Source organism: Lissotriton vulgaris, chromosome 9 (genome assembly GCF_964263255.1).
Source record: "Lissotriton vulgaris chromosome 9, aLisVul1.2, whole genome shotgun sequence".
Lineage (NCBI taxonomy): Eukaryota > Metazoa > Chordata > Amphibia > Caudata > Salamandridae > Lissotriton > Lissotriton vulgaris.
The window spans coordinates 657568307-657592120 of NC_141697.1; the positions used below are offsets into that span (position 1 = coordinate 657568307).

The 23814-nt window shown below is 45.3% G+C and overlaps 1 protein-coding gene across 1 annotated transcript in view; it reads left to right on the forward strand.

Moving 5' to 3' along the window:
- The window catches only part of LOC147692058 (uncharacterized), a 222456-nt gene that overhangs the window by 54524 nt on the left and 144118 nt on the right, over positions 1 to 23814 (forward strand). The window contains exons 2-3 of the mRNA XM_086936729.1: positions 913 to 940; positions 1880 to 1907. Coding sequence (XP_086792855.1) covers positions 922 to 940; positions 1880 to 1907 — 47 coding nt within the window. The 5' untranslated portion in view covers positions 913 to 921. The remainder of the gene's footprint in view (positions 1 to 912; positions 941 to 1879; positions 1908 to 23814) is intronic.

Sequence of the window (23814 nt, forward strand, 5' to 3'; positions counted from 1 at the left end):
ATGGTCTTCCATATTGTAACACCAGAGGAAGCGGGTAAGGATTGCCGGCCAGACAGCCTCGGTTGAACTTACTCTACCACATAGCCCTATAGCCCTGACACGCATTGACTTCTCTAAAAAGCTATAGTGGGACTTCAAAGACTGACTCGTATCAGGGCCTAACCTGAATGTTGCTTATAGTAAATGAGGAATAACCACTACTAGTAGACAGGGAAATGGAACTTGGGGCCCTGTCTGTAAAAAAGCTAGAGTGCTAATGACCTTAGGATGGATGTGTATATTGCTTGGGTATGTCGTATTTCAGTGTATCTATATAAATACTAACTTTTTTCACAAAAGCAAGTATCCGGCTGGACCTCCATTTATTAGGGTTGCAAAGTATTTTAAGTTTTGAGCTGTGTTAATATTTTACCTATCTTCCCATGAGAAGCCTTGACTCTCATTACCCCTGAAAGCCAAGTACTGATGGGGTACTAGGTCTAGTTGCTTAGAACCCAAGCAGGTTGAGCCCCAGAACATCAGGAATAAAATGTCACAACCATCACAGTTGGGCCCAGTAGTTCCTGATTGCCCATTGGGTCTCTGAAAGGGGTTCTGACAAGAGCCTTTGTGTACTCAGCTTAATGTGTTTATTATTGCACTTTATCGTCACATAACTAGTGTGCTTTGAGTTTTCTATAATTAGTTGGTATAGCTCTCTCTTCCACTGCAAAGCTGGCCTCTGTGAATCTTGTCTCTTCACCAGCATTTCCAGACTTTAACACTAAAAAATCTATCACAGCAGAGGTGCATGTCCATTAAAATGGCCTTACTCTACTAGCAAATGTTTATAACCTGCAGTCTCTCAATTTGTTTATTAAACAGAAGCATAAAAAGTGATAATTAATTGTAATTTTCTTTTATATTTCAAAGATAATCTATATGACCGGCCTTATTAAAGGTAAGATTATTTTCAAAATGTATGTAAATCTACAATTAATGTTGCATTCTGATTTACTTTCTTATGTAGTTTTCCTAAATTACATAATTTGATTCTCTAATGACAGACCTGGTGAAATCTCCCATAACTCAGGACTGTACCAGAAGCAAGGGTCAGATTAATAATTTCCCTCTAAACACACAATGTGAACTGTGCACTATTACATGAGGTGTTTCATATATGTGGTTCTTGATTTTCAGAAAGCACAGTGACACTTATCATAGAACATCTGGGCAACCATTAAACAATACAATACTTCTAACTTAATCAGCTGAGCAAAGGACACTCTTTAGAGTATTATGTACCTCAAAATTTACTGTATCCTCTTTGTGAATACTTAGGTAGCCTTCGATCAGGGGCTCCAACTAGTTGGAAATATAGTTTTCCATCTAAAAATAAGAAACAAAAAGCATAGCTCATGGGTGAGCTGATTTGATGCAACGTCAACCTGGGAGCAGAAGATGTATCAATATAGGGAAGCGTGATAGGGGGTTTCAAACACATATCTAAAGTAAAGGAAGTCTCTTAATCATTTCATGGTTCTCAAGTATTCCTAATTAATACTCCTTGCTCATTTAGGGAGAGAATTGGATACCGTTTACGGAACAACTCCTTTTGGTACATAACCCCCTTTTTTATGCTTCCAAAGTATGTAATCCCCTTGTAGGCTGATGCAAGAATGTGATCTAATGCCATGGCAAAAACCACTGACCGTGGACCAGAAACATCTTATGTGGATATGGATTCAACTCGGGGGAAAAAGGTAAAGTGAAGTGGACCTGTTCTAATGCAGGCCTCTTTCTGTAGGCAACTGACCCTAGCGAGACAACTGTAAAAATGTGTCCTCAATAAGGAAAGTTAACTTAGCCTGTTTGTAACTGAAAATATTTTTTTCTACAGTTGAAGAAGAATATGCGTCTTCTGTCAGGTAAAGGAATCTCTTCTTTTTTGTCAATAGTCTATATTTAGGTTTTCTGAATTCAGTTTCAGCTGTGCCTTCCTCATAATGTATGTTTTACAAAACAGAATATGTAAATTACTGAATATGCCAGATCTTCTGAAGTTTGGATTGTGTGTTTAATCTACACATCATGGTAGACACCTTCACTTATTGTTGCAACATTCAAATTTCCTACCACACATCTTAGTTGTAGAACAACAGATACAATGGGAGTTATGGTAGAGACTCTCTGATAGCTTTATCTTAGGGATAACAGCCCTTCATGTTGCATGGCATCATATAGAAAGTAACTCAGCACACTTCAATGCATCCTAGGGCTTCTAACATAACACAATGTACAACATCCTAGGGTCGCTAACATAACCCATTGCACTGCATCCTGGGGGCGCTAATGTAACACATTGCAGAACATCCTAGGAAACCAAACCCAACCCCACAGCATTGCATCCTAATGGCTCTAATTCTCACACTACTCTGCATTCTAGAAATACTAATAACAGACTGCACTGAAAAGGCCTGTTCCTACTCCTCTACTGTGCAGCCCATGGAAGCTAATCCAGCACACTGCACTATATTTTGGGAATACTAATTCAGCACAGATTACACTGCATGTGATGGACACGTCAATTCCGCTATATCCTAGGGAAATCATATAGTCAATCATAGTCTTGGTGCATACTTTCAGGACCAAGAAATCAAAGAGAGTTGACTAGTTACAGATCACAGTGTAAGGTCTTGATCCTGCTCCACTACAATGTAATCTGTGTAAGCTAATCAACCACACTGCACTATATTGTGGGACTACTAACTGATACAATGCACTGTATGCCATGGTGTTAGACATGGACCTTCTTAGGGAAATGACCACAAAACCTTTTGCATTTTCATCCTAGTTTTTGCTGAATCTTTCTGCATGACCTTAGGACTCTGGGCACCTTTCCACTGTACTGCAGAGGGAAGGGGTGAGCGCCCGTTCTGCAAGCACCAGGAAGGGGGTGCCTATGTGGTTGGTTTTGGTACTGACCCATAAACAGGTACCCCACATACCCACGGAAGGTACACCACTTCCTAGTAGTGGGACATAGGACTGAATGTGCCACCCACTGGGTAGCCGGTTAACCATGAATTGGGCCTACCATTGCAGACCTATGGGGCGCTATTGCACCCTTGCCTATTTTGGCATAACTCACGCCTCAGCCAACCCAAAGTGGGCCTTCCTATGCCACGAGGATATCCCCACCATGAAAGCCAAGAGGGGTGCAGGGGGGTGGTAGGCTGAAGGCAGGGTGCGGACCGATGGATGTCCCATGTCTAGGTAGTGAGAAGGCCCCACGTGGGTTTTCCCTTGCCTTGGAGTTCACTCCCCACGCGGTATTCCTGGGGTGTTGACGATCTCTTGTGTGGCCTTAAGGCCCGGGGCTCACCATAAAGACAGTGGGAAAGTGCAAGCATGTTAGGAAGTGGCGCTGACATGTTTTTCTGAGACATGGGCTGGTCTGCCATCGCAGAACTGTGAATGCCCGCTTCCACCTATGGGTGTAGACGGTGTGTCTAGCCTGCCATTGCTGGCCTGGGTGTGTGCCCTGGCCCTTGTTCTGGTTCGAATACATGTCCAACCTGCCATGCAGGCTTATGGGTGCACAGTTACATTTATGGTATTTTTGCCTTGGTGTCTGGCCTGCCATCGCAGGCTGGTGTGTGCATACCTACAACTATGATGTTCCCAGACCCGCGTCAGGCCTGCTTTTGCTGTCCTGAGTGTGAACCTAAGTTATTAGTGACTGCTTGTCTGGCCTGCTGTCGCAGGCCAGCCTCAATAAGCGCACTTGCCCCTGTAGTGTGCAAACCAGTGTCCAGCCTGCCCTTGCAGGCTTGTGCTTGTGCCCGACACTGCTGGTGCTAGGTACTCATATGCTGCTTGCCGTGCAGACGTGTGTGCAAACTCATGCTGATGGTGCTAGAGACTATGTGTCCTGCCTGCTCTTGCTGGCCTGTGCATGCACACTTGTACCTATTGTGCCTGTGACCACATGTCCGGCCTGCCATAGCAGGCCTGTGTAGGTGCACTTGCCCCCAGAATAGTTAACACGGTGCAGGCTTCTGTGAGTGCACTGGCACAGATGGTGCCAGGGTCTGTGCGTCCAGCCTGCCATAGCAGGCCTGGGTGTGCATTTGCACACAGGCACACAGGTAGAATACCGAAGTGTGTTTTCACTACCTATGAGATTTGTTGTTCCCATAGGCTAACATGGGGAAGTCTTTTTTTTTGTGTTCAAATCTTTTTTATTAAGCAATAACAAAATTGAGGGCGGCAATAAAGCATCGTTATTCATACAAACATATTGGAGTGATGCTGAAATCAGTCATTTGGTCAAAACATATAAAATGATATAGAAAATAAAGAATAAAGGTGTACAAAATAAGACAATAATCATTGTTCCGATCTAAAAAAGAGGTGATAACAATTCAGAAAACAATAAACAATCAGCATCGCATTATTACTGTTACATACAATTCCCTAGAAGCCTTCCATCCATAGTCAGGCATGTAATATCATGCAGTACCTCGTCATCCCTGCACAGTACATCTCTGGTTATTGTGCCCATTCTGTGCAGAAGTTACCCCAAGGAATAACTAAGCGTTAAGTTAGTCGGACAGTGCCTTATGGTGGGTCGAAGGTGAAGGAGGCCTGGTCTAAGGAGGACCACAACTTGTTGTTGCTGACCTTCCATAGTGACGTGTGTAGAGCGGGGTTGTCAGTGCCTCTGATGCAGGACAGCCATTCCCTCCAGGCATTGAAAGAGACCTCTGCCGCTGTTTTCCAGTTGCATAGGATCACCTTGCATGCCAGTGTTAGTAAGAGGTCTAGAAGCTGGCGGTCATGGTCTCCCTTTAATAGTGGGTCTATGGCCCCCAGGATGATATAAGTGAATTCCCTTGTGGGATGTATGGCAAATATGTGTCCAATGTAATCAAAGATCTTGGTCCAATATGTGGCATGGGACAATTAAATAACATGTGTGGGAGATCACCAACATCCAAAGAGCAGTTCCAGCATGTCGGTGTATCTCGTAGGCCAACCTTATATAGTCTCTGTGGGGTCCAGAATGTCCTGTTGAGTATCATATACTTGGTCTGCGACAGTATCGGCGAAACCTTGTGTGTGAGTGCCGATGCATGTATCCTGGTCCAGTCTATGTCTATACCAGTGTTGTTTGGTTCTGCTTCCCATTTGTATTCATTACGCCTCATCGATTTGTTAGGTGTTGGTGCAAGTTGTTTATATATGTTTGAGACGAAATGTCCGGAGGATTGGAAGTGTGGAAGCATAGATGTTAGCCAGGGTGTCGCTGGCTTGAATGTTCGTGTGGACAGAGGCGATTTTATCTTCAGGACAGCGTAGAAGTCAATCAGTAATAGGGAGTGCCTAGCTTGTAGAGTCGAGAAGGGCAATGGCATGTTATTCTCATAGAGATCTGAAACCACATGAATACCGCTATCAGACCAGTGGTCCCATATGGGGGGCGAGCCGTTAATTTTAATCGATGGGTTCCGCCATAAGGATGCAGAGGTTGATTTGTGGATTTGCAGACCAGTCTTGTGGAGGTGATCTAATCGCAAAAGTGCTCTCTTGGTATTGAGCATTATGTATTTAGAGTGCGTAAGGTGTGAGAGGTCCATTGTAAGTACTGCAGAAAGCGGGGCCTTGCCTATAATGGATTTCTCAATGTCAATCCATAGAGGCGTATATTTAGGGTCTTCAGCAAACCAGGAAGCACCCTGCTTGCAGAGAAAGGCCGCTTGGTAATTTCTGAAGTTGGGTAAACCTATACCGCCTTTTAGTTTTGGAAGTTGTAATTTTTTCATGGCAATTCTTGGTTTCTTCCCTTCCCACAGGAAGTCCATGAATGTCTTCTCTATTTTATGCAGGAAATCTTCTGTGAAGGTCATGGGGAGCATACATGCCATATAGTTTACCAAGGGGCTGATCATCATCTTTAACGTCTCTGCTCTACCCCACCATGAGAGGAATTTCGGCGACCAACCATCTAACAGTTTTTGTATTTTCTTATAGAGTATATCTTCATTGATTTTCAGGGTGGTAATCAAATCCCTCTCGAATTCCATACCTAAATATTTAAAACTCTTCGGCTGCCAGGTAAGTCCGGAGTCACCCAGGATACTTTTGTTACTCAGGTTGTTTAGTAATTTCACTTCTGTTTTATCCTTATTCAGGGAGTATCCAGATACACACGAAAATTCTTCAATTGTAGTGAGTAAAGCCGGTATAGCTTTATCAGCCTTCTCACTCAGGACCAGCACGTCATCGGCGTAGGCCGTGAGTTTAATTGTGCAGTCTGTGAATGGAATTCCTGCAATGTCAGGGTTTTCCCTTATATAGTACAGGAAGGGTTTGATTGCCAGAAGGAATAAGGACGGGGACAAGGGGCAGCCTTGCCTAGTATCTTGTTCTAGATTAAAAGGGGAGGAAAAAGCACCACCAGCTCTCACTCTAGCGGAGGGACAGGCATAGAGGGACATGACTAATTTAGTAAATAGGGGACCCAGGTCGAATTTATGTAGTACCGCATTCAGGTATGTCCAATCCACTTTGTCGAACGCTTTCTCAGCGTCCAATGTAATCGCCACAGTGGGTGTGGATAAGAGCCTCGCCTTTTCAATGACGTGAGCCAGAATTCTAGTATTATCACTCGACAACCTGTTTTTCAGGAATCCCGCTTGTGATGGATGTATTAAGGACGGCAAAACCTTCTGGATGCATCTTGCTAGAATCGAGGCCAGGAGCTTGCAGTCTAAGTTCATCAGCGAAATAGGTCTGTAGTTTTTAGGGAGTTTAGAGTCCTTGCCCTCCTTGGGTATTACTGCAATTACTGCTTCGGCCATAAGGCCTTTAACCTCACCTGTGGTACTAATTTCTTGAAAGACCTCTAATAGTGGAGTGGCAAGAACATGGGCGAAGGTCTTATAAAATGGTGCTGTATAGCCATCTGGGCCAGGGGCTTTCCCCGTTTTGAGGGATTTGATCGCAGTAATAACCTCTGATTCAGATACCGGTTTGTTCAAGGACTCCCTTTCTGTGGACGTAAGTGTTGGAAGTGTACAATTTGAGAGGTAGATCTCCATTTTTTCTCTGTCAACGTGTACGTTCCTGGCATAAAGTTTCTCATAGAATTCTTTGAAGATGTTCGCGATTTTATTGGGGTCAGAGCTAGGAGTGCCATTCTCATCTATCAGAGAAGTAATGGCGTTTTTTTGAATTTTAAATTTAAGATATGCCGCTAGTCCTTTCCCTGCCTTGTTAGAATCACAAATTTTAAAACGCTTCCTCCTATCTAGCCAGATACCTGCCTTCTCACTGATAAGTTTGTTATAGGTGTATTTTCGGTTGGACAGTTCAGTTAGAGTCTCAGGGTTTCTATCATTCAGGTATTTGCCCTGGAGTTGTGAGATGTCCTCTTCTAATTTTAGCAAGGCCGCGGTGCGGTTCTTGTTAATTGCAGAGGATATTTTTATAATAAGTCCCCGTATGGTGGATTTTAGCGCCTCCCACCGAATAGTGTCTGAAGTGTCCCCTTTTTTGTTTGTCAATAAGAAGTCTTTAATGGCGTTGTCAATGGTTTCTTTGTGTTTTGTGTCATTGAGAATTTTGTCGTTGAATCTCCACATGGACTGACGAGTAGTTGGCTTAACATTAGATAGTGTGAGAGAGACGCAGGAATGATCAGAGACTAATCTGGGAGCAATGTCCGAGTCCTCAACTCTGGCCACCGCGTTTTTAGATATGAGTATGTAGTCAATTCTCGAGAACGAGTCATGTGGTGGGGAATAAAAAGAATAGTCTCTACCATCAGGATGTAATAAGCGCCACGTGTCTATCATATGAGACCTACTGCATAGTGTCATGAACGCCTTATGGGCTTTACCTGGGCGAAAGACGCATTTGGAGTCTCTATCTATTATCGGGTCAAATGGAAGATTGAAGTCGCCCGCCAGAATATGAACTGCCGTGTCTGGGATGGAGTTGATCTGTTTCGTGAGGCCCAGCCAGAAAGACTGGTCATGTGCATTAGGGGCATATATTGTCGTAATAAAGAATTCAGTATCATCTTTGAGTAGTTTCGCCGAAACCCATCTGCCCTTCGTGTCTGTTGTAGAGGAGATCACCTCCACGTTGGCAGATTTTGCTACGAGCATCACCACCCCATTTTTCTTAGAAATTGCTTCAGAGCCTATTACCTCAGTGTAGTATTTGTTGCGTAGTGTGTGAAATTGCTTCGTTTCCAATTTTGTCTCCTGCAACAGGGCTATGTCTCCACGTTGCCTACGTAAATAATCAAGTATCTTCTGGCGTTTAACCGGTTGGTTAAGGCCTTTCACATTCAACGATAATATTTTGAGGTTAGCTATAGTGGTTGTCCCTATTGGAGTATCTATAACAGGAGCCATCAATTATATAACATCTGATATTGTCTCATAACACATTTATATGCATAGGACTTAGACCGTAAAGAGAGCATTAGACATTTGTCAGTATCGGCAGTAGCATAGCTTGTATTGACTGCAGGGCTAGCACAATATGCACAATATGCAGGAAGTTGAAGGCTTGGTAGTTCGGACTGGACTGTTCCCATGAGGCACAGGGTCAGAGCTGATTTGCATATAGCCAGTGTCTAACCCAGGGTGGTGTCGAGTGCAAAAAAACAATGGATTTAGGCCCAGATCCTTGTACTGGGGTGAATGTATGACATTGTTCTACATTCTGTCCATCAACTGTGTTTTTTGCAATTTTCACCCCGAGTGTTCTGGGTATACTCAGACGTGAGTCCCAGGCTCTCCACACCACTGGAGTCAAGCTATCCAGGCTGATGAAGGCTGATAGCCAGAAACCGGTCCTTGGATGCTTGATTCCGGTCTGGGAAAGACATGGCTTGGTAGTTCGGACTGGACTGTTCCCATGAGGCACAGGGTCAGAGCTGATTTGCATATATCCAGTGTCTAACCCAGGGTGGTGTGGAGTGCAAAAAAACGATGGATTTAGGCCTAGATCCTTGTACTGGGGTGAATGTATGACATTGTTCTACACTCTGTCCATCAACTGTGTTTTTTGCAATTTTCACCCCGAGTGTTCTGGGTATACTCAGACGTGAGTCCCAGGCTCTCCACACCACTGGAGTCAAGCTATCCTGGCTGATAAAGGCTGATAGCCAGAAACCGGTCCTTGGATGCTTGATTCCGGTCTGGGAAAGACATGGCTTGGTAGTTCGTACTGGACTGTTCCCATGAGGCACAGGGTCAGAGCTGATTTGCATATAGCCAGTGTCTAACCCAGGGTGGTGTGGAGTGCAAAAAAACGATGGATTTAGGCCCAGATCCTTGTACTGGGGTGAATGTATGACATTGTTCTACATTCTGTCCATCAACTGTGTTTTTTGCAATTTTCACCCCGAGTGTTCTGGGTATACTCAGACGTGAGTCCCAGGCTCTCCACACCACTGGAGTCAAGCTATCCAGGCTGATGAAGGCTGATAGCCAGAAACCGGTCCTTGGATGCTTGATTCCGGTCTGGGAAAGACATGGCTTGGTAGTTCGGACTGGACTGTTCCCATGAGGCACAGGGTCAGAGCTGATTGGCATATAGCCAGTGTCTAACCCAGGGTGGTGTGGAGTGCAAAAAAACGATGGATTTAGGCCCAGATCCTTGTACTGGGGTGAATGTATGACATTGTTCTACATTCTGTCCATTAACTGTGTTTTTTGCAATTTTCACCCAGAGTGTTCTGGGTATACTCAGACGTGAGTCCCAGGCTCTCCACACCACTGGAGTCAAGCTATCCAGGCTGATAGCCAGAAACGGGTCCTTGGATGCTTGATTCCGGTCTGGGAAAGACATGGCTTGGTAGTTCGGACTGGACTGTTCCCATGAGGCACAGGGTCAGAGCTGATTTGCATATAGCCAGTGTCTAACCCAGGGTGGTGTGGAGTGCAAAAAAACGATGGATTTAGGCCCAGATCCTTGTACTTGGGTGAATGTATGACATTGTTCTACATTCTGTCCATCAACTGTGTTTTTTGCAATTTTCACCCCAAGTGTTCTGGGTATACTCAGACGTGAGTCCCAGGCTCTCCACACCACTGGAGTCAAGCTATCCAGGCTGATGAAGGCTGATAGCCAGAAACCGGTCCTTGGATGCTTGATTCCGGTCTGGGAAAGACATGGCTTGGTAGTTCGGACTGGACTGTTCCCATGAGGCACAGGGTCAGAGCTGATTTGCATATAGCCAGTGTCTAACCCAGGGTGGTGTGGAGTGCAAAAAAACGATGGATTTAGGCCCAGATCCTTGTACTGGGGTGAATGTATGACATTGTTCTGCATTCTGTCCATCAACTGTGTTTTTTTCAATTTTCATCTCTCTTGTGCGTCATGGCGACTGCATGCCATTGCGTGCAGTGTCCGATTCATAGGGTTCAACTTTCGGAGATGGGGTTATACCTGTAGTGGTGCCTCATTCAACATCATGTGACTCTGCTGAACATGTGCCTGTGTGAAGGCATAGGTCTTGTGTAACGCAAAGCAAGGTGCACTGGACATTGTGCCTCATTTTCGGGGAGGTACAGAATTTGCAACCCTTCACTTTGTGTGTACCAGGAATTGTCTAGTGTAACCCAAATCAATGTGGACCGGTAGGTGTGCCTCATTTCCAGGGAGGTACAGAATTTGCGACTATTGCTTGTGTGTTACCTGAAGTGTCTGGTGTGACCCATATCAAAGTGCACCAGACCTTCGACCCTGGCTGCATAGGTACGGCCCTGATCACTGTGAACCTGAAGGGGTGCCTGCTGCATCAGAGAGTCTCCCCTGCATTATACCCATTTATCGTTGCTCCCTTCCGACCATCTTCTTGGCAGACCAACTGACTTCTCCTCACCTAGCCCATCCTGAAGACATTGTGGCGCTAGGTAGTAGCAAAGGAGATTGACTGGGCTAGGGGAACACTTCCAAAACAGTTCGGACGTGGGTCAAGAGACTGCGTATCTCCCTTGTGTTTTTGATCTGTGGGTAAACATCCTGAGTGGCTGCCAAAACCCTGTTGTTTATGTCTACCTCTTAATTAAAACTTGTTACTTTCTCCTCCTGTTCAAGGGAATCCAGACTAAGTGGGACCTGGTGATCTCCCATCCGGGGTTACAGATGGGGTCTGAAGGGAGGTTCTGGCCACGGAGTCTGCAGAATGTTTTCCATTGACCTGCTCAGTATCAGCGCACGTATTAGGCTGCTGAGTGTATGTGAGTGCAAGAACATTCTGTACGGATTAGGCTGGTATCAGAGGGCACCGCATGTGGTGCAGAGTGTGTGTGTGTGTGTGGGAGTGACACTGTGTGCACTGACGGTGTTTCACAGCATAGGCTGGCGGTATGGTTTTTTACGTAGAGCACTTATATTTGACACTGGTTTTACCCACTTGGCCCTGGCCCCACGGTGCTGCTAAAAAGTGGTCTTATTTCTTGAATGTACATTTTTCTGATTTCGTTGTGACCCAGGGTTCCCCTATAACTGTGTGGGATTGAATTAAAAGGATTGTTGGGGTGAACCTGGGGTGTATAGCATGTTGCACCGCATAAGGGTGCTGTGTGCTGGGTGAGGGGTTAGATTAGGAATTGTCCCTGTGCGCATATTGTTCATATTATCACAACATAAGTGGGTCTAGTATTGCTAGGCACTTCCCAGTGTCAATTATACCCAAAAGTACATGATGTTCATATTGCATTGATTATATACATGTGTTGAATACATACGATTTTTACATACATTGTGTGTGAAGTCTCTTTTGTACTGTGCAGGGTATTTATTGTGAGTGAGTGTTGTGCCAATGCTTTACACATTGCCTCTGTGATAAGCCTGACTGCTCAGAGCCAAGCTACCCAAGGGTGAGCAAAGGTTATGACGCAAGTGTAATCACCTGCCCCTACTCCACATGCTCATGGTCGTTTTGATCTCATGCTTGCTCTGGCTTTTCGGCACATCTCCTTCAATTGGAAAACCATCACAAAATTGTCCATAAAAGACTGGTGGAACTCTGTCAGTTCCATAGGCTGGATGTTGCCTTCGCCTCCTCTTGCAAGCCAGAAATTAATGGAGATCTGTACTGGTTGCCTCTCACTACTTATTTGGACCGAATTGTACTAAAGAATGTTTCGCACTTAACCTCTGACAATTTTAAACCTCCTTGAAAGATATTATCTGCTTCTTCATATTTTATCATATCTTACCCTGTAAAATTGATAAACGTTTTCATCTATTTGACATACTATTTGCTTATGTATGATATCTAATCTAGTATGCCTTCTGTTTTAATTTTTTTATTTCATCGTGTTAGTATTCCCCTCCCTTCTCCTCCATCCTCCCATTGCCTCCTGCTGGCCAGGGCTTGCGCCAAAGTCAGTCAGAGACCACCATTCCCAAGTCAGGGCAAGGGAGTTACACGCCAAGATAACCCCTGCTCACCCTCTAGGTAACGTGATGCGAGCAGCAAGGCTAAACTTGGAGGCTATGTAGGTTAAGTGTTTGCGCGCGCACCCAGCAACAACACCCAAGGCCCACCACAAAGGAAACTCCACACAAGGTTATATATATAAATAGCCTTTGTATTATACCAAAACACATTAGATAAAAACACACACTTTACAATGTGCCAACAGGCACGGGCAGAATTTACAGGGGATATGTACAAGACAGGGCCACATGGACCACTGTCAGGAATCAGCACTTGGTAGAATTAGCACTTAGAACATAGAATATAAAATCACTGTAGCACAAATTAGAAAATGTAGCACCCAACCAGTAATCACTGGTAACAGGTAAGTACCACCTACGCAACCCTAACCGCCTTAGGAAAAGGTCACGCAGGGAACCAGGACCTCACTAGCAACACCTGTACTAGGAGAAAAACAACCACCTAAGTATCACAATACCTGTAGGGGTATAAGCACATTACACATGATGCATCACAACACATTCAGAGGTGTAGGGAAGGAAAACACATGATGCATAAACAACACATTCAGAGGTGTAGGGAAGGAAAACACATGATGCATAAACAACACAGGTGTGAAAACACAATTGCGCCAACTCACATAAGTCACCACCTGTGACTGTCCCTAGGCCCTCTGGCTTTGTTGGGGCTAGGATGCCCTGTGTCCCAAAGTTAGGGGCCTAAACGTAGCAGCTGCCCACTAAGTGCTGGGCAGCTGGTGCAACAATGAGGGGGCCAAGGTGGGAGCGTCACAGGCTCTGAACAAAGGAAATGCCCCCTAGAGCCTCTCTGGGCTTTGCAAACAACTGTGTCGCTTTTGAGCCTCTCGGGGCCTCTCGGGGCTCTAAACAAAAGTGGCACTCGAGAGCCTTGGGGCTCTGCAACAAAGAAATGCCCCCCAGAGCCTTTCTGGGCTCTAAAACAACTGTGGGGCCCTGGAGCACGAAACAAATGCCTGCGGGACATGTGGGAGCGGCCCGCTGCCAGCCGGGGCCGCTCCACCATCCACAATGCCCCACTCTCTTCGGAGTCCCGCTCGGGGGACTCAGGAAGACAATGGCTGAGGGGAGCCTCGGGGCTCCAAATTACAAATGTCCAAGAGCCTCTCGGGCTCTGAATAATACTGTGCCTCCGCCAATGGAGTCCCGGTCGGGAGACTCAAAATGAAATAACTGTCCCCGGAGCCCTTGTGGGCTTCAATCACCACGGTGCCTCTCGCAGGCACCTGCGTACACCTGGAGCTTCCCTCCCTCGCGGCACTCACCGGCTGTCTTCTGGCGGGCACAGCGCTCTCCTCCTCCTGTGGGAGCCTCGCTCCCTGCAGCACTCCGGCGGTCATTCCGGTGCCGCCGACGGGGCTCCTCTCACTCCGGGGAGAGCCTTGCGGGGGGAGCCGGAGTCGCGTCCTGCCTTCCTGTCGGCCTTGTCGACGCCCTCCGATCTGGGGGAAGCCCTCGCGGCCCGACCAATGGCTGCAGGGCTTGGCGATGACGCGACGGGATTGGGGCCAATCACAGCGCGGCCCTGCGCTGCAGATTCCCGGCGGCGGTGATTTCAACACGGGACCTCCCGTGAAAATAAACAAATGCGGGCAATTCTGCGGCGTGGGCAGCTGTTTGGGAGTTAAACCATAAACACAGCGGCAAGGTCCCTGGCGGGGTGGGCACCTGCCAGGGGACTGAAAATAGTGGCAGATAACTGGGGCAATTGCTGGGTGGGCACCGGCCTTTACAAATAAAGCGCTCCCCAAGCGCTACAAGCAAAATAAAGCGCTCTTAAGCGCTAGAAGCAAAACAAAGCGCTCCCAGGCGCCAAGGGCAAGGCAAAGCGCTCCCAAGCGCTGGGGTGTAGTACTGAAGACTTTGGACCCGTGTTATAAACATCGTCGTATCATGACGATTTTGGTATCAGCAGACCGGTAATGATTGAGATATTATGCACAAGCATTTCCGTCATGTTCGAGTGACGAAAGCACCCTGAAATCTGAGTTTTCGTCTTGAACCCTCGGGTTCCATTTTGTGAGCGGCAGCCATTTTGTGATTGCCCTCACCTAGGCTATATGACTGAAGCCAAGATTGAGTCAGAAGGACACGTATACCTTCGCTGACTCCTCTGTGACCTGGGCGAGCTGAGTCCACTGCCTGAAGCCAAACCTGTTCGGCCAGTTCCTTTCCCAGTGGCCGAATGAGATTGGCATCCAGGTGCACATGTCGTAAGCCTTTTCATCATATACAAACTGTGTCTAATCTCACACACACCTGTCTCTGTTTCTTTCTTTATGACTTGCTTTACGATGGGGAGGTGCCTGTTTTTATTAGGTGTCCGTCGATATCTGATGGAAACACTGGGCCTTGCCGGATAGTTAATTGTGGGCTGAGCAAACTGAAATATGGGCTTGTCATCATGACTCTGCTTTTTCTTTGTAGTGGAAATATGTAAATGGTCAACTGTAAAATAAGGAATGTTTGCCTAAAGCATAATATTTTGTATAAAAGAAGAAGGCTGGCTTTGTAAGATTGAGCAGTCCCCTGAGAACATACAATGCGTTGTACTTCTAGGATACCTGTTACTGGCTGCAGCTAATAAATACGATCTTTGACTTCACCTAGAAGACTCTGTGTTTCTGTTGTCCGAAACAGGAGAACTCGAAGTCTTCGGGTGTTGTACCCTGGCACCGCTGGGTTCTTAAAACCCGGTACTTCAGTTGACGCTTCCAACGTGGGACGATTTCAGCGGTACCGGTCCAAGCCAGAGGTTCGTGAGGAGGTTTGTGTGAAAATTCTGGAGGAAGGCCGCCACTTCATCAACCCCTGTATGTCGACGTGGTCCGAAAGTCTTTGCTGCGAGGTTCCCCGCTTCCCGACGGCTACGAAGGACTGCTGCCCTGACTATCGCCCTGTTTTGGATCCTTGATGATTGGTAGAGCGAAACGTTAGACAAGTCTTCTGGTGACGTCATCGATTTCTCAGTTAAGTATGAGTGGAGCGTCTCCCAGTCCTTAGTTTGGTTCTTAGTTTTGGTATCCTTTTTGGATCGCTTTGATTTGGAATTTGCAAATCCCAAAGCCGAAGGACTCGTGTATTCGTGAGACTATCGTATTCGATAATCCTTTGAAGTTTGAAGCTAGACTAGAGAGCGAAGATACCTGGTCTTAGCAGACTTGGAAATATGTTTTGTCTTGGCTGTAATAAGGATTCCCGATTGGAGGACTCGGGTCCGGTTCCTTCGATTGGAACTCCAACGTATGAACTCTATGTGAAGCATGGCGTAGGCCCTATCTCATATAATGAAGTATGGATCTGATACACCAGGAAAGATGGTGTTTTAAAATGGCCTCAATATGGTAGTTTTGACACAGAGATTTTGGATAATTTAGAGGTTAAACTTTTTAAGAAGAAAGCCCGGCCGGCAATGTTTGGCTCTTTTCGCATATGGCGCAAAGAAGCCAAACAGAGAGAAATGAAGTTAGCGAAGAAAAATAAACGAGAACGAGGTATGTCTATGGTACAAGCAGCGGTTGCGTTTAGGGATAATGAGGAAGAGCAAGAAAGTGAACAAATGCTTAGGGTGAAGAAGTTAGCGGTAGACAGATGTTACCCAGTTTTGCCGCATAAAGAACAGGAAGGAAGGGAAGATCTTGAGAAACATCCTTTAATGTCACATCTCTTGAATTCACCACCCCCTTATGCACAGAGTGCTACGGCACCACCGCCACCAGTTGTGATTGCACAACCCCCAGTTGTTGTGCCACCTGTGATTCCACCACAGCCAGCTCCTTTTCCGTTGGCTACTCTTCCTTTGGCGCAGCCTCCTCAGGGGCCGCCACCTTTGTCTCCTTCTTCGTCTGCTACTTCTACGCCTGTTCTTAATGTTTCCTCCATTCCTGCTATTGTTCCGTCTTCTCTTATTCTTTCACCTTCTCCTTCTGTTAGATAACGAATGACTACTGCAGTTACTGGTTTCTTTTCTCCTTTGTTGGGACAGATGGGTATGTCCCCTGTTGTTGAGCGTAGACAGTCACAGAGTCAGTTGCCAAATATGGATGAGTGTGCGATTTTGGACCATATGGCGCGTAAACGGATTACGTACGATATGCGGTATGATCTTGAGGGTGTTATGCATGTCTTCCTTCAATGGGAAGCACCGAAGAAGCGGTACGTTTGCGATACAATGTGTGCTTTCCTTGTTGAGAAATGGGAAGAGGAAGTAGGACAAGCTCCTGACATTTGTATAGTATACGTTTCGAGTTTGCGAAGGGAACAATTGTGAGTCCATCTGATGTTGAGAAAGCGGTTGCAACGTTGTTGTCATTTAGGAAAGTGTCTCCTTCCCGACAATTGTTTGAGTCTGATTCTTCAGTTGGGAGAAATGAATGGCAATATCCGATGAGAGAAGTTCCTCCGGTGTGGAAGGAGGAAGTGGCTGCTGGTCCAGGTAATGTTCCGCCAGCTGTACCGGCTCATTTTCAGCGTGTTTGAGTACATGTTCCGTGGAAACATGCTGAAGTTTTAGCTATTAAGCAGTCTTTGCCCGATCCACGCAAAAATCCAGCAGGGTACTATAAAGAGTTGACTCAAACTGTGAGTTTGTGTATTATGAATTTGGCGGACATCGACATGTTGTTTGGCAATGTTGTTCCACAACCTATTTGGAGTAAGATTCGTCATACGGATCATGCGGATGAATTAGGTGATACATGGGTTAATCTTAGGGACGCCGATAATAGACAAGTAGGCGGTGCTAAGCCTGAGGATTTGATTACTGAACTTCCTGAGAAAATTATTACGTATATGAAGACTTTAATGCCCGAATTGCGTGTCAATTGGGACAAGTTGTCTGCATGTAAGCAGAAGAAAGACAAAACGGTGTCTGACTTTTTCACGAGGTTCGAAGAGACCTTCGTAGATCATAGTGGTCAGGATATGGCTACGGAGGGTGGTCAGAGATTGTTTGTTGACAAGTTTGTGCATAACTTGCTTCCTGAATTGTGCAATAAGTTGAAGGATTCTGAAAGCGCTTGGGCTGTTTCCACGTCAGCCCAAATTTTGGCTACTGCACCGTACTATGAAAATAGGCGCAAAGATGAGTTAGAGAAAGTGGATAAGAGCGCGATTATCAGCAGCCTCAGCAGTATTCGAGAAACTCGCAAAGAAACAAGTCTTCTCAACAGCGTTTTCCGTATGGGCCTAATCAGTGTGCATATTGTAAAGAAGAGGGTCATTACAAGAATAGTTGTCCGGTTCTGTTACAACGCACCAATGGTGCTTCTGGTGTGAGAGGTAGAGGTGCTCAACAAGTGCCTAGAGGTAGAGGTCGCGGACAGACTGTACGTCCTTTGCCTCAGCAGAACTCGATGAATAGTTTTGATCAACAGCAAACTTCATCCGGTAGGACAACACAGTACTATGTGGATGATTACTATGTTGAAGGTGATGAAGCAAATGTTCATGATTGTTAGGACAGCCATGGACAAAGAGAGGGAGTTGTTTCAGTTCCAGTAGATCAGAGTGGACCTTATGTTGAGGTGATTACATCAGGTGTGTCAGAACCTTTTCTGTTGGATACTGGTGCTACAAAGAGTTCTATTATGCATGCTAAACTCCCTGGCGCACCTTTGTCTGGCTTTGATAATGTTTCTGTAGGTTTTTCTGGTGCCCCCGTTACGAATCCGATTTCTGCTCCATTGTTTCTTTCTGTTGGTCCGTGTAAGATCGAAGCACCCCTTCTTTTGACTACAGGTTGTAATGAGAACTTGTTGGGATTGGATTTGTTAAAGAGATTGTATGCAACATTGTATTGTTCTCCATCAGGAGTACATCTTACTTTAGGTAAGAGAGTGATCTCTCCAATGTACGTGTCGCAAGATTGCCTTCCATCTGAATTGTGTCTCTTACCAGATTCGTTGTGGGCTACTGGTCCGAATGATGTGGGTCTATTGGACATTCCTCCATATGTTGTGACACTGAAAACGAATGCTAAGTTACCGTGCATTCCACAATATCGCATCTCCAGTGATGGTGAGCGTGCACTTCTAGCGATTATTTATGATCTGATCGAAAAGGGTGTCATTGAGGAAACAAGAGGTAATGTGTGCAATAGTCCTGTTTTGCCTGTTTTGAAGAGAACTGATCCTTCACAGCCTCCTGTATTTAGGTTTGTCATCGATCTTCGGGAAGTGAACAAAATTGTTGTTCCACAATTTCCAGTTGTGCCTGACATTACAGCCTTATTGACTCTGATTCCAGCTTCTGCCACATGGTTTTCGGTGATTGACTTGAAGAATGCTTTCTTCAGCATCTCGATTGCCATGGAGAGTAGGGAAATTTTTGGATTCTCTTTAGGAGGTTGCAGTTTTTGCTTTAAACGTGCTCCTCAAGGCTATTGCGAGAGTCCATCGATCTATAGTCAAGCTTTGAATTCACAACTTGATCTGTTGATTTTACCTGATGGTGCAGCCCTTATTCAATACGTGGATGATTTATTAGTTGCTGCTGACACTGGGGAGATTTGCAGGGAAGCCACTTTGTCGTTACTACATCACTTGTCTGATTGTCATCACAAAGTTTCTCTCTCGAAGTTGCAATTTTGTCGACAAGAAGTAACCTACTTAGGTCACCTCTTATCGAAGGAGGGAAGGAAACTGACCCCAGAAAGAATTCAAGCTATTGCGAAAATGAATGTGCCTACGACACAGAGAGAAGTACGTGCGTTTTTGGGTATTACGTCATATTGTAGGCAGTGGATTCCTAATTTTTCTTTGTTAGCGAAGCCTTTGATAGCCCTTACTGTTAAGGATACTCCAAATCCTGTTCCTTGGACTGACGAATGTCAAACGAGCTTTTCAGAATTACGCAATGCGTTGTGTTCGGCTCCTGTGTTGGGTACTCCCGACTACAGTAAGCCTTTCACATTGTATGTTCATGAGCGAGAGGGATGTGCATTGTCAGTCTTGACTCAGCAGTTTGGCAATAAGCAACGTCCATGTGCGTACTTTTCATCGACTTTAGATCCGGTAGCTAGAGTGTTGCCGAGTTGTTTGAGAGCTACGGCGGCAGCGGCTGTTTCAATTCGACAGTCTGCTGGTTTGGTTATGGATAATACGTTAGTGGTCATGGTTCCACATGCAGTGGATACCTTGTTGAACCGTACAAAGACACAGCATTTGACTAGTGCTTGGTTGTCGGGTTATGAGCTGACGTTGTTAGCGAGTCATGTGCACATTAAACGATGCAACGTGTTGAATCCAGCCACATTGTTGCCGATTTTAGTTGAGACAGATGATGATAATGAAGAACAGCATGACTGTTTTCTGAGAACTGAAGAAGAAACGAAAGGGAGAATAGATTTGAGGGATACTCCTCTTTCTGAATGTGATGGTACTTAATGGGTTGATGGTTCGTGCTTTAAGTTGCCGAATGGTGATACGACTGCAGCATATGCTGTTACGACTTTGCATACGATTGTTGAAACTGCACGTATCCCACATAATTCAGCACAAGCAGCAGAATTGATTGCACTTACGAGAGCGTGTGTGTTGTCGAAAGGTATGAGAGTGACCATATATACTGACAGCCAATACGCTTTTGGCGTGGCTCATAGCTTTGGACGTTTGTGGCGTGAACGTGGGTTCTTAACTTCGCATGGAACGAAGATCCAGCATGGACAGTTGATGAATGAGCTTCTTGAGTCACTGACCTTACCGTTAAAAGTTGCGATTGTGAAATGCAGTGCACACAAAAAGGTTACTGATGATGTTGGTCGTGGTAATGCATTTGCTGATGAAATCACAAAAGAAACAGCAAAAGATGTAATGAATCGAATGTATGTAGCAGGCCCTGCAAGATGGGTTGGTGATGTTGGAATGTGTGAAGATACGATTGAGAGCGTGAAATCCATTCAAGCTGAAGCTACAGAGAAAGAGTTGAATGAATGGAGAGAAAGTAAGGGTAGATTGGATTCGAATGGTTGTTGGATTAATTTGTCAGAGCATCAGAGATGGTTGTTACCCGATGCATATGTGCTTCCAGTTGTCACAATGGCTCATGGAATGGCACATATTAGTGTGAAAGGGATTTGTAAGTTTTTGGCTCCAGTTTGGCAGAATGCTGGAATTCCAAAAATGTGCAGAAAACTTGGTGAAGAATTGCATGGTGTGTCTGAAATACAATCCTGGTAGAGGAACTCCAACTCCAGCTGGTCATTTTGCGCCTCCTACGTATCCGTTCGAGGTTTTGCAGCTAGATTTCATTCACATGGAAAGGTGCAACAATTTGAAATACATACTCGTTGTTGTTTGTGCCTTTTCCAGATGGGTGGAAGCATACCCCCTAAAGGACAATACTGCCATATCCACAGCTAAAGCCCTTGTCAAGGAATTCTTCCCTAGATTCGGAATGCCGAGAATGGTCTGGAGTGATAATGGAAGTGAGTTTCTGGGTCGAGTGATGAAGAAAGTATGTGAGGGGCTAGGCATCCGACAGAAGTTCCACGCTGCAATCACCCCCAATCAGCTGGATTAGTAGAATGCTATAATGGCACATTGAAGCTGAAACTAGCAAAGCTTCAAGCGAGTTCTGATCTTAAATGGCCTGACGCTCTGCCTTTAGCACTCCTAACAACGAGAATGACTATTCACTCGCGAGTGGGACTTAGTCCCTATGAGATTGTGTTTGGCCGTCCGGCCAATATATGGGGAGTGCCAAGGCCGAAAAAATATACCGAACTTGAACATCCTGTACTGCTTGATTATCTGTACGAATTGACGGCTAAATTGCGCGTTTTACACCAACAGGTGCATGATACTCTGCCTCCGGTCTCTGAAGCTCCAGGACATCCTATCGATCCTGGATCGTGGGTACTGATCTGGAATTTCCAGCGACAAAGAATGATCAGCCCCGTTGGACCGGACCTCACCTTGTTCTTCTTTCAACGAGATCAGCTGTTCGAGTAGAAGGCAAAAAGCACTGGATCCACGGCGTACACTGTAAGAGGGTCCCACTGCCTCTCCCGTACAACCGTAGGATCCAGGAGAATATCGCTGACTCTGACACTGAGACTGTGCCTCGTTTTCTGCCCTTTAGCGATGCACGTGTAAAAGGAACAATTTCTGAACAAGAAAGTGACAATATCTTGCAAGAAGCTGTGCCACCGTCAAGTCGATTGAACACTACAGAGCCTGAGCTCTTGTTTCAGGACCAGACAGTACATGGAAGAAGCCGTTATAATCTGAGGCCGAGAACTATGGACAAATAAAAATTCTTTTTTCTATTTTTGAATGTGCAGCTCTCTCATCTGAGAAACTTGCTTATTTTTGTTTTTTTCAACTGCCATCTGGTTCAGCTGCTAGGGTCCCGGTAGCTTAAGTCTTTGGAGTGCAGCTGAAGACGTTAGGTCGACAATTCTGGTTGGTCTAAGGGAGTTGCCCTGGACTGACAGAAACATTCCTTAGCAGAAACACCCTACTGCCGCGGGCAGCTACTTAGAGAAGATGGAGTTTTTCAAGATGGGGAGACCTGCCAAACAGATGAACTTTAAAGCCAGAATGTGTATATTAATGACAAGAAAACGATTTCTGATATTATGCATTTGTATGTTGCTTAGTGAAATTATGTTTTTAATAGGATATGTTTTATTCTCTTTTCAAGTGACCTTTGCACCCACTATACAGCCCGTATCTCCTCCTACTGTTTCTTCGCATTTTTTTCACACTCTGCCTGAGCATGAGTCCATTAGAAGATTACAGTTTATCAATAACTCTTTCATCCAGCTTTTGCACCAACACCAATTAGTAGTGAATACAACTAATTGTTGGGTGTGTGGTCTTATGCCACATACAACAGATAAAGGTATCCCATACTTGGTCTTACCGTTTAGCTACAATGGTTCTTTGTGGGCGTTTCAGACGATGAACAACAACAAACGCTACGGTGAGGTAGGACCCAGGGGAATATTTAGAGACCTAGCTCCGGACACGTCCCCCACGAATGCGAAACAACAAAGAAGTGCCAGAGGGTCTATCAAAGAAGTGAGGACTTACAGTGTATAAAGTACAGACAAGGGACAAGGAACGCCTAGAGCTGACCTGTGAATTATGGTGTATAATGACAACCTAAATAGATGGTCAGAATCACCCATCAGTCACCACTCGATACCGCCCTTTATCATTTGGGATATTTTCAACACCATCCATGAAGGTATGTATTTACTCAGTAATCAAGAGACCTGGATGTAGAGAGGTCTCTTAACTGAGCAGACGATGGTATGGTCGGCCACTCCTCTCGGCTAGTGAATGGTCAAGATGTGGTATGACTGGGGAAGTGTAGTGCTAAAAATGTGAAAAAGTAAAAATAATAGTGTGTGTAACTAAAATTGGATGAGGGAGCACAGAACAAACTTTATTCGGATGGTGCTCACTCCGCCAATGTTAAAAAATTGTTAAAGACAGTTAGAGAAAATATACTGTCTAGAGGTGGAACTGGGTCGACATGTTTCAGCAACCAAGGGACACAATTGTCCTTGCTTTCATCAGGACCTTACTAACAATTAAGTGCTACTGCATACATAAAACTAAATGATAAGTGACAACTAAAATAGGTGCAATGGACAAGTACAGAGATCACCTGCGGTATCCAAATGACACGTCTCGTCAATGACTCACAGGTTATGTCGTTCACATAGCTTGTAAGTAGTGAAGGCCTCACCCCACCTGGCAGTGGCTCAGGGATAAGAGTGAAGCACCGCTCTTTCCGTCCTTTCCTGAACCAACTGAGGAGGCCTCCCCAGTTGGTTCAGACGCCAACAAGGAAGTACCGACGGAAAGAGCGGTGCTTCACTCTTATCCCTGAGCCACTGCCAGGTGGGGTGAGGCCTTCACTACTTACAAACTATGTGAACGACATAACCTGTGAGTCATTGACGAGACGTGTCACTTGGATACCGCAGGTGATCTCTGTACTTGTCCATTGCACCTATTTTAGTTGTCACTTATCATTTAGTTTTATGTATGCAGTAGCACTTAATTGTTAGTAAGGTCCTGATGAAAGCAAGGACAATTGTGTCCCTTGGTTGCTGAAACATGTCGACCCAGTTCCACCTCTAGAAAGTATATTTTCAATAACTGTCTTTAACAATTTTTTAATATTGGCGGAGTGAGCACCATCCGAATAAAGTTTGTTCTGTGCTCCCTCATCCAATTTTAGTTACACACACTATTATTTTTACTTTTTCACATTTTTTAGCACTGCACTTCCCCAGTCATACCACATCTTGACCATTCACAAGCCCAGAGGAGTGGCCGACCATACCATCGTCTGCTCAGTTAA